Source organism: Homalodisca vitripennis, chromosome 8 (assembly GCF_021130785.1).
Source record: "Homalodisca vitripennis isolate AUS2020 chromosome 8, UT_GWSS_2.1, whole genome shotgun sequence".
NCBI classification, from domain to species: domain Eukaryota; kingdom Metazoa; phylum Arthropoda; class Insecta; order Hemiptera; family Cicadellidae; genus Homalodisca; species Homalodisca vitripennis.
This window is the reverse complement of record NC_060214.1, coordinates 2041578-2053742: the sequence shown is the minus strand read 5'-3', so window position 1 is coordinate 2053742 and position 12165 is coordinate 2041578. Positions and strand designations below refer to the sequence as shown.

Below are 12165 nucleotides of genomic sequence, written 5' to 3'. Positions count from 1 at the left end.
AAGCAATGGTTTGGGCAACATCTGCGAGTTTACACATCATTTTATAATAAAATAACATTTGTATTTTGATGTAATCATACAAAATAAAATAATAATAATTATTATTTTTATTACATTCTTTTATATGATTAACAATCTAGTTCAATTAGACTTGACAACAATCCTGATAAGTACCTGCATGTACAGCTTGGCGAGAGCTATCTCCATGTGTGCGTCTCCGGGTTGGTACTGCAGTGCTCGCTTGTAGAAGCCGATGGCCGAATCGTGTTCACGCAGTGTGCTGGCATATTCCGCCAACTGTGCACACATCCTGGCATTCAGCCCCACCTCTGCAGGACCCAGACCTTCCCTGGCCTCCCTCAGGACCATCATCGCACCCTGGATGTCACCAGACTTCTCTCTCACCTGTACACAATTGTCTGTGCTGAACATCCCAGAAACACTTAGATCGGCTCTTTCACAGTATCGCTCGATATGTGTGAATGATTCTTCCTTTTGAGGTTATTTTGTTTCTAGTCTTATTATATAACTGGCTCAAACATTGATGAAGCACCTCAGTTTTCAAAACCAATTTCTGGTACCATATTTAACCACCAACCGCAATTTACTATTTTTTCGAATGTACAAGAGATCCTGCACAATTAAGAAGTGAGCAGACACATAGCTTAATGCAGAAATTGTTAGCAAATGTCAGAGTTAATATTATATTGTTTAGGAAAGAATGTGTGTGACAGTGTTGCTTAGCGGAGGGGGGAAAGTGACAGAGTCGCCTGCACTACCAAGAGAAAGAGTAGGGGTGCATGAAAACTGTGTGGAACAAAAATGGTTGTGTACTGTGTGAAATGCACCTATTTCACCATGAAAGAAAGGTTTTGGGCTGCTACAACACTCATAAAGTTGTGTCAAGTCATTTAACAAAAGTGACTAAAAATGCTAACCGTACAAAAACGCCAACCTTACACAGGTAGGCTGAACTGTAATGAACAGCTGACATTTAATGATTACATTTAGGTTTATTAATGCTAGTTACTGAAAGTTATATGTGATTTGACACTGTTTTGAAAAAATTATGTCTTCACACTGAATAGTCCAATTTTCTGAAAATCATTTACAACTCTTACACTTAGACTGGTAAGAAGTTTTTGGTCAAGCTTTTTTGCATTGGATGGAAAGTCGTTTTCTGATAACAACGAAGTCGAACAGTTTGTTATCATGTCTAAGTTGTATGATCTTTTCTATGACATGTTGAGAGATTCTTTGGTTTACAAAATGTATGCAACATAACAATGATAATTGACATCAGGCATTATGTAAAATAATATCATAAAGTACTTTTTTAACATAAATAAAATTTAGGCTTGAATGCGCTTTTGTAATACATCTCAATCTAGCTGATACTAAAATGACAGGATACGTGGAGGGAATCGTGAAGTTCATAGGTGGAGAAGGAACGTTTTCTTGACATAACAAAGGGGAGAAGGAAATGTGTTACCCTTCTCCCTGCAGGGTTATTTTGTCTTGCTAAACGTCTACTTTACCTTGGCCAGTATAAAAGCCTTGTCAGACAATGGAACCTCAGTGAGGGCATTCTCCGCAGCTTCCAACTGTCCCAACCTCACCAACAGCTGAGCTAGTTCCAGGCTTCCTTCTGCACCTACAACAGCAAAACATGTTCCCAGTATTTCCTAAATACTTAAAAACCTCTTTAGAAGCAAATAAAACAAAGTTAAACTTAGAGAAAAAACAGTCCGAATAGAAGAGTTCCCTAGAGAATAAAAAATTTGAAATAAAATTGAAAAGTGAAGATCTCACCAGCATCCCTGAGGCACTTGATGGCCTTGCCGTACTGGTGACATTTCACCAGGACCCGCCCGAGCCTGGCCGACAGTTTGGGATCTGAGGATGAACTCTTCATGGCTCTCTCGTAAGTCTCCACGGCTAACTCTGGCTCCTACAATGACATCAGTGAATGACAATGAATATCCCTCTCAGCACAGTCAGAAGATAGAATTTCGATCACGGTTGCCAATTTCAAATTGTGAATTGAAGATCTTGGAATAGTTTTAGATTTAAAGGCATACAAGGTGTAGTAACAGGAGATGAAATACACAGATTTGTACAACAAGTATTAAATTTATTTATTAAAATATTTAGTGACCAAACAAGTGTAACAATAAATAAAAGACAAGTCTGATATCACTGTAGTGCTTGTGATGTAAATCTACGATTGTACACTTCTTTCACCAGAACATTTATTCTTTACCGACGATATACTTTCTTATAATTTATTCTCCTTTCATCGTTTATAATAATTAAAACAGTTCATGAGCCCTCTGACTAAGAGATAAGAGAATCTTTGTTATTTGAATCCGAATGCAAGAAACATTAAACCAGCTGCAATTCATCAGTAGATACTACATTTACAGTTGGAACTTGTATGTCTGGAATAGGGGGATACATGTCTGTAAAAAATAAACAAAAAGGAGAGTAATTGTCACTTAAGGGTTGTGTTGTCTCATCACAATACTCAATCAAAGAATTGAATTGTACCATTTATTTCTTAGTCAAGGAATTCTGTTGTCCCATCTCAATGCTCAACCAAAGAATTGAATTGTACCATTTATTTCTTAGTCAAGGAATTCTGTTGTCTCATCTCAATGCTCAACCAAAGAATTGAATTGTACCATTTATTTCTTAGTCAAGGAATTCTGTTGTCCCATCTCAATGCTCAGTCAAAGAATTGAATTGTACCATTTATTTCTTAGTCAAGGAATTCTGTTGTCCCATCTCAATGCTCAACCAAAGAATTGAATTGTACCATTTATTTCTTAGTCAAGAAATTCTGTTGTCCCATCTCAATACTCAATCAAAGAATTGAATTGTACCATTTATTACTTAGTCAAGGAATTCTTTTGTTCCATCTCAATGCTCAATCAAAGAATTGAATTGTACCATTTATTTCTTAGTCAAGGAATTATGTTGTCCTATTTCAAGTTCTGTCAAGGAACTGTGTTGTTCCATTTAAATGATCAGTCAAGAAGTTGTGTAATACCATTACAATTCTGTCAAGGTATTGTACGTTTAATAATGTCAGTTCAGAAAGGATGGGTTTCATCACCTTCCGTAAATCTAGCCTCATTGGTTTACCCCTTATTTCTCCACATAACGCATGAGCATGGTAATAAAGTAAAGGTGAACCATGACTCTTATCACTGGAGATATTCTTTTATGAGGAATGAAGTAATACGTTGCTCTCACCAGTAGAGGGTACATGAAAAATCATTAAAACTTTACACTTTTACTTACAAAAAATTATTAAATTTTGTATCACAATTTCTCAGTGACACTTTGTACCATAACTGTAGAGGTAAGTATTGTGATTTAACATGTTGATTGTGTTCTATGTGACCTATAACTACTATCTCAGCTGTCTTAATTTCATGTAAATTAGAGGTCAATGTAAAGTACTAGTTTAAAAAGTTTGTATTTGTGAGCAAAATATTGCAAATTAACAGACCTCAAGTGACAGGGATAGGCTAGTTACCCAACGTACTTGTACAAGTGTACTGGTGTACTCACAACACTCAAGTGACTAAGCTTTGTTGGTCATAGTGATGGACAAATCCAGTTATTTCAAATCTTAAATTGATTTCTAATTTTAAAATTTCTAATTCTAATACTTTGTTTTTAGAGTAAGTACTATCTAAACAAAATCATCTCCAATCCAATATCTGTCATTCTTAAATCTTTAGAGACAGTGCCTTACTATAAAAAGTAATTTTACAACACCAATTTATTTTAAATGCAGAGAGGAAGAGGTTCAGAGAAATAGCATTATAAGAACTGTCATATCCCCTCCCCTCCCCACACCCCACTTTACACAAGATTTATAATTTATACCTTAAATCTGAAAATCATATGGGCATATATATTTGTATCACAATATTTATAACACGTAGGTATGTGTAACTTAAATTTCAAACTATCTCTCTCTCTCTCTCTCTCTAAGTCATGATAAAAAAATGTACAATGTACTTTATAGAGAAAATATTTATAGAACTTAAAAAACTGTGAAGTTAAAAAAATTAACGATTGTTTGTGTTCTTGCCCTTGTGCAGCTGATACGTGGTAAACATAAAAAAAACTGCAACAAAATATCATTTACAAAAGCACAATAATTTCTTAATTACACTATATATGGTTTTTCTTAAACAAAGTACAACAAAAACGATTACAGGAATTACAAAAACAAAGTACAGGATTTTAACGATCGGTAATGTGTGTAATGCCAATCAGCCAATTATTAATGACGTAGCGGGTGGATCTCCACATCTTCGATTGTCGAATCCCGTTAACTGATTTTCGAATCTGGTCGATCAATTTTTGAATCTAGTGAATTTATTTTTGAACTCCGTTGATCGATTCTGGAATCTGATCTTTGTAGAAGACCAGTAGTCTACCATCTCACCTGGATGGCCATGTAAGCATCTCCCAGCAGCAGAAGATTCTCTGTGGAAGGCTTGCTGGTCACCAGTTGCTTGTAGCACTCGGCAAACGCCCGCTCATCCTTCAACTTGTGCAGATGAATCTCAGCCATCTTTTTGCGAGCCTGACCACAAAAATTATATAACAAATGTTTCCCATGCACAGAAATAATGAGTTAGTTATTGGTGCTGATTTTGTCAACAAATCTCTAGTAGTGAAGTGTTTTAACAATAATTGCACTAGTGTAAAAATGGTGTGTACTACTAAAAAACTGATTTAACGAGAGAATTTTAACTAACTACATCAAAATAAATTTCAGCCTAACCAGTACTAGCTATTCTTTTTGTACTATCTCTTTATTCTTTACACAGTTTACACATATACCATCATTTTAAAATTTTATTGTATTTCTCTGTTAAGGACCAAATAAATTTGCTTACAGGTTTCTTCTACTCAAAGTAACAATAATAACAACTTAACAAGTGAGTGTAGTCCCTAATCACTGCTGCCGACTCTCCTGCTCTGTGTCCACCAGTAGCTAGCCACCCACTGGAGTGGGAAGAGAAGCTGGACTTGTGCCATTAAGTATATATACACGGTACAGTCAACTCACCTGCAGGAAGTAAGGTTCCCCTGGCTGCACGGTTGCCAGCAGAGTCAACGCAGCCGTGTAGTCTCCACTCACTGCTGCCAACTCTCCTGCTCTGTGTCCACCAGTAGCTAGCCACCCACTGGAGTGGGAAGAGAAGCTGGACTTGTGCCATTAAGTATATATACACGGTACAGTCAACTCACCTGCAGGAAGTAAGGTTCCCCTGGCTGCACGGTTGCCAGCAGAGTCAACGCAGCCGTGTAGTCTCCACTCACTGCTGCCAACTCTCCTGCTCTGTGTCCACCAGTAGCTAGCCACCCACTGGAGTGGGAAGAGAAGCTGGACTTGTGCCATTAAGTATATATACACGGTACAGTCAACTCACCTGCAGGAAGTAAGGTTCCCCTGGCTGCACGGTTGCCAGCAGAGTCAACGCAGCCGTGTAGTCTCCACTCACTGCTGCCAACTCTCCTGCTCTGTGTCCACCAGTAGCTAGCCACCCACTGGAGTGGGAAGAGAAGCTGGACTTGTGCCATTAAGTATATATACACGGTACAGTCAACTCACCTGCAGGAAGTAAGGTTCCCCTGGCTGCACGGTTGCCAGCAGAGTCAACGCAGCCGTGTAGTCTCCACTCACTGCTGCCAACTCTCCTGCTCTGTGTCCACCAGTAGCTAGCCACCCACTGGAGTGGGAAGAGAAGCTGGACTTGTGCCATTAAGTATATATACACGGTACAGTCAACTCACCTGCAGGAAGTAAGGCTCCCCTGGCTGCACGGTTGCCAGCAGAGTCAACGCAGCCGTGTAGTCCCCACTCACTGCTGCCAACTCTCCCCTCGCCACTGTCAGCCGACTCTCCTGCTCTGTGCCCTCCAATGCCTTGGTCCCCTCGGCAAGTGCTTGAGCCGCTTCCTTCGTGTTCCCACCTGCGGTCAAGCTCGCCACCAGTTCCAGATACAGCGTTCCCAGCTCACTTACGGTCAAGGGCTGTTCACCTACAAGCATCCAACAATCTTTAATAAATACTACATCCTTGTCTTATATAGTTGTTTCAACGCACATTCTGCAATGTTCAGAAAATGAAATGATGCAACGGAGTATCGAAGGATCAGAATATAATGATAGTTACCTTACAGGCGGACTTTCATCTCAACTGCATAAGGTCTTTCATAATGTCCAAACAGAATATTACAGCATACAAAGCTTTACATGTAATTTTATTTATTGGAATAAGAAAGTTCAATTTGAAATGTTAAAGTACATCCGTGCATAACGTACTTTATAGAATACAAAAAAAAAATATTTTATAACCACTAAGCTTGTTAAGGCTCATTCATACATTGTCTGACTCTTTAAAAAACCATAAGTAAAGTGAAGTGCTAGTCTTTTTTCATTACTGTCACTGCCACAAGTAATTCAATATGAAGATTTTCACTGGTTTAACTTCAAACTGTCCTAGATTAATAACCAATTTGCAAATCTACATACTGATGTGGTCGTTCCTAAAATTGGTTCTTATAGAAATACTAGGCTGAAAATGTTTGTTCCTAGATCAATCAAATTGAATCTGATCTGGTTTGGAATTTTTGAAATTATAATTACATATTAGAATAAAAAAACATTCACTTTAAGATAATAATAGTAACGGTTTTTAAAATTCCGTAAGATAAAAAACCTGGCAGTTCAGAGTTTTGCCATTCGTAAAACTCTCAGGCCCACGTAAAGGTTCACAATCATGATGTCCACGCTTACTATAGAGTTAATATAGAAACCTGGAGCAGAAAGTGTTATTGCATTTAAACGAGACTCAAATAACATAAACGACCATAGAGTCATACACATAATGTAGGTATGGTGGGAAGGGTTAATCTACACCAACACATACAATAACATTCGCATATTGACATAATCGAATCTAGCCCTTTTATACTAACATAATTCAGTCCCCTCATGTCTGGAAATGCAGTTATCTTGAAAAAACATTACTTAGTTCATAATATTAGCGTTAAAACTTCATACAAGTAGATCTTCACTGAGCATCAACAACAGAAAATAAACTGGATTCTTTACTTTATAAAATGAGTTGTGGACTGACCTTTGTTGAGTGAGAGAGCGGTCCGCATGGACTGGGCGCAGGCCTGGGTGTCACCATGGTGCCGCTGGATGGCCCCCAGCAACACATGATACAGAGGACGTTCCCGAACCTGCAAGTTGTAGCTGAGACCCAACTCTAGGCTGGCGTTGGCCTCCTCGTACTTGTCCTGCAACACCCTCAACAACATTGACTCGGAGCTGGACACTTTAACACAAGTCAATCTTAGGTCACAAGAACTGTGCGGTTTTAGGATTACTACGCCTAAAAGTCACAAGTTTAAACTATTCATTAGTCCATACTTACATTGTTCACATCTAACATTAATTTTTAATCAGCTATTTTATTTGCTGCAAAGAAACGCAGTTCAGCGTAGCCACATTAAGTTATACACTGGTCAGTAGAGATCATATACAGACATTTACGTGTTTTAGTTATGAAACTATAATAAACAAATGACTAATAGTTGAAACAGAATTTAATATAAATAACAGAAACAAGACCTAATATTCATTGCCGGAAGCTAGGTAAGTGAACTACAAACAAAGAACCGATAAAATTTGTAATTACTCAAATAACAATAAGGCAACAGTACAATTAATAACAATTTACATTAACAAATAAAAATATAAACTTGAAGTATTAATACAAATCTAAACTTATACCTAAGTAACTTATAAAACATCAGTTTTATACCACGCTCGATGCAAACGAGAAAAAAGTGTGCATGGTAGAGAATATCTAATTCCAGTTTACGGGGACCGATATAATAGAGTGGGATTTAATACAAAATACATTTACCTTAAGTCTATTATTGACAAGAAAATATAAACATTTTTAATAAAAAAAGTTAATATTTATAAAAACATTGTAATGTAACCTTAAACAGTTTTAATATAAACATAATACATTACTTAGTTCTTAACCTGATCTGCACTTAACCACATTATAAGGTTAGTCTATGTGTAGTCATGTGTTGGCCTTGTACCTGAGCTAGGTGTATCTGAGCCAGAACGAGGTGAGCGTCCGTGTTGGTCGGGTCGACTCTGGCTAGCAGCTGAGTGGCGGCTCCCAAGTCCCCGCTGGCGGTCAGTGCCCGAGCCAGTCCCAACACCGCGCCCGCCAAGCCTCCACACTGGTCCACCACCTGCCGCAGCACCACCACTCGCCGGGCCAATCCCTCCACCTGCAATAATCCTGCGGGTAAATAGACAGGCAGACAATCGTACAAAAAAGAAATGTTTACATTCCCCAGCAGACACAAAGTATAGAGTGATAGTCTTTAACAGCGCTCAGCCCAATTCCATAGTTGGACACGCACCATCTTGTATATGAAGAAATTAAGTGAACAAAAATACAAAATTTAAAGTTTACAAATTAAATCTTTCTCGAGATGTCTTTCCACATGATACATTCTCATTTTTTCCCATTAGTACTCAAAGTTCCTGTGAAGTAGGAGACTCCTACAACGAAAGAGTGTGCTGAAATCAAACCATCAGGGACTGTCAACCGAAGTTTGAACAAAGCAGACCCCAACCATATTCTGGTTACACACACAGAAAGAAGAACACAAAAATTAAATGAAATGTTCTTCTTGTAATTGGTTCTGAACCACTTGTAATTAAATATTTATGTTTCTTAAATACCTTAAACCACATAAAATCATGTGCCAAATACACATCATCTCTAAACGTCTATAGAAGTTTAATAACATTTTCATTGTACTGTACTCAATCCTAAAATAAAATCTAATAAAGTAACACTGCTACAATAAAATATGGCATTCTTGTCAAAAGTTTTTTTGTTACATGCTGTATTTATGGAATTTTGATTGCTAACAGGTGTCCTTAAATATCAGCTTGATCAAAGTGCTTTTGTCAATTTGACACCTTTATAACTTTTATGTGACTGTTGCACTCACACACTGATGTGGTATGCTTTGTTTTTATTAACAAATGTGTAACACATTTGTTGTGGCAATACTGGACATCCTGAGCTGCTTGTCGGTCCAATCAAGCGAAACACCACATCTAGGGGAAGCATCTCCATCCCTCATCCAACAATGTTAAGTTCACTCTGTGACATCATCATTCCATGGTATAGGATTAGGAACTCAAATTTGAAATTCAATAAAGTATGATAACTTTTACATCCATAGCTAATTAAAGAATTTTTTATTTTTTCCTGAGGGTTTAGTTTTGAATCCAGTTTCACGGTTTAGTAGTGAATGTCACACTACTCACAGTGTCAGGGTAGAGGTCAGCTATCTCCATGAGCAGGTCAGGGTTGAGACAGGCCAGATACTTGCTACCGTAGGCGAGGTGTGAGGCGGGCAGCAGTCAGCAGTGTCACTGCCCTGTCCAGCAGTCCCCAGTCTCGCTCACACTGACAGCGTAACATCAACAGCTCGGGGCTAGGCTGCGTGCCCATCACCTCCACCAGGAACTCCACCTGCTGTGTCACCTGTAGACATATTCAATGTTTTTCAAATAATGCTTTTGTATCATTAAGATCCTAAAACGTTAAACACACGTCTTGAATATATGTTTTTTGCACAAGGTGTGGAACATTGTGTTCCAAAATCTCTAATCTGGGTTATGTAGAGATGCCTCACTGGGTAAAAATCTTATTTCTGTCCAGGCATCATGAACCGGACAGGGTGTAACCTGGTGACATCTCCCCATATTCATCTGTGCATCCTATTCATCTCTAAGGTTTGCTTCTTCTGCTTTTGAACTTATCTCGATTCTGCTTTATTCAGTTTCAACAATATATTTTTTTCACTGCTTCTCATTTACATGCCACTAAGTTGTCTGGAACCATTTCCACTTCTATTCTTTCATTTAGATGGTCTCTTCTCCTTGGGATGCATTACATCTGACAGTGAGTGCAGTTTACGTGGTAGAGAAGACAACACGGCGCACACACTCTTCACATGCAAACGTAACTTGAATAATTACACTTCACTGACTGATAAAAAAACATGTTTTACATCTCCAAAATTTATACAATTTTTAAAATATATATGCATAAATCCATAAATTTATAAGCTTTAACTAACATTTTTGTAAAATTGTACTAAAAAAATTGTAGCTTTACTAAATAATAACATTGGGATATGAAAAATTAGTCTTATTCTTTAGATCTTGAAAATTTCTGATTTAAAAAAATATCAAATGGCACAACAATTATATACAAATAAGGTTTTAGTTATTATTGTTATATTTATAATGTAAAAAGTTTTTCCTTATTTTGATTGCTAATAATAATATAACAATTTTTTCTTTATATTTTATTGGCAGTAATTTATTATAAAAGTAAATATTATTTACAACTAATCCAGATAATTTGAAGTATATATGATAAAGCAAATGCTCTATTAGTAAAATAATAAATATCTATGAATGACAGACAATTTGTTGAAAATCTGGAAAGTGGCACTGAATGTTCTACATGAACGTTGTTATTTTATTATAGTTGTTATTTTTACGCAGATATATTTCTCTATTGATTGACTTGTATTTAGAATTATTTGGCAAAAATAATACTGATTTAAAAATTTATTACACAACAACAATATATTGCTGCATTTAAATTTTAGGTTGAAAATATCTGTAATGATACATTGTTGTGCACCACTTTTCAGTAAATACACTCATAACAATATATCATTGCATATCATTCAACGTTTTAACATTTTCCGCTGGTGTCGTCTGCTGAAAGGTGATCAATCACCAACGGCAAAACATATAAGATTTTGTGTTATGCCACATTCACATTTAATTAAGATCCTACAAACTAAAACTGTCCAGTTGGTCAAGGGCATTGTTTATTACCCTGTACGGTAAATATTGACCAACTGGACGCATTGTATTATAGGAATCGTATAAATCAGAACTTTATTAGTACCAAAAGACTCTATATTGTAGAATATACCTGCTGAGTGAGACCGGTCTGTGCCAGCTGTACCAAGGTGAGACCACACAGTGCCGCGGTACAGGTGCCGTCCAGCCTTGTGACCGTCCGGTACGCCTTGTTTGCCTCAGCCAGTCGACCGGCCAGTCTGTGTTGTGTGGCTAACTCGAGCAGACTCTTTGTGTCGTGAGGCTTCAACTGTGTCGCCTATCAACACACAGACACACAGTTCCTCAACTTTTTTGTGCAATCAAATTCCATTCACCTTAGTGATTTTTCAAATGCTTTTAAATGTAATGTCTTTTAAGGTTAGTAAAATTGATATTTCTCTCTTTACAAATCAAGCTAAAACGCTTCGTATGAAACGCCTAGCTCTAATAATATCTGTAGTACATATAAACTTGTAAAAATTTGTTCAAATAAATTTTCCACTTTAGAATTTTGATGTGTAGATAAAATATAACTCTAAATCTGGTAAAAAATTTTATTGTAGATTTGTGTGTAAATTTATCTGACAGACTTCTGACAAGCGGGTATGAAAAAACACGAAATAGTGCTTTGGGGTGGGGGGAAAGAAACAAGTAATTCTTCAGCTAAGTGTATATAATAGGAAAGCTCATTGGCAGGTTAGTACTGTCTGTTTTTGTCAATTATGCTCTTAGCTTCTTGTTTTTACACAAACAACTAAATGACATACCGCTCCCGTGATGTATGTCGATGACACAACACTTCTAGTGTCAGAATCCTCACCAAATAACTTAGCCATTAACTCCTACACTGCATTAAACACTGCCCATCAATACCGTTACGAAAACGATTTAGTAGTCAACACTGAAAAAAAACCAAGCAATTAGCTTTTGGAAAGAGACAAGAAGAAGTTCCCGGACTGCCTGATGTATCAATGGAAAGTCAGACAAAATTCCTTGGAATGATTATTGATAGCAATTGATCATGGAACAGTCACATTGACATACTCTCCAAAAAGCTGAATTCATACCTATATGTTTTAAAAAGAGTAAAGCATGCCAGTGATGACGCAACTACAAAAATTGCCTTTTGTGCATTATTTGAGTCACACT

The 12165-nt window shown here is 37.1% G+C and overlaps 1 protein-coding gene across 1 annotated transcript in view; it reads right to left on the bottom strand.

The window, feature by feature from the left end:
- LOC124367182 (tetratricopeptide repeat protein 21B-like) overlaps window positions 1–12165 on the bottom strand; it is an 84268-nt gene that overhangs the window by 32580 nt on the left and 39523 nt on the right. Inside the window, 14 exon segments of the mRNA XM_046823832.1 lie at window positions 175–405; window positions 1539–1654; window positions 1813–1951; window positions 4469–4609; window positions 5099–5239; window positions 5281–5421; window positions 5463–5603; window positions 5645–5785; window positions 5827–6074; window positions 7175–7340; window positions 8160–8357; window positions 9415–9504; window positions 9506–9634; window positions 11108–11293. Of these exon segments, the coding sequence (XP_046679788.1) occupies window positions 175–405; window positions 1539–1654; window positions 1813–1951; window positions 4469–4609; window positions 5099–5239; window positions 5281–5421; window positions 5463–5603; window positions 5645–5785; window positions 5827–6074; window positions 7175–7340; window positions 8160–8357; window positions 9415–9504; window positions 9506–9634; window positions 11108–11293 (2208 nt within the window).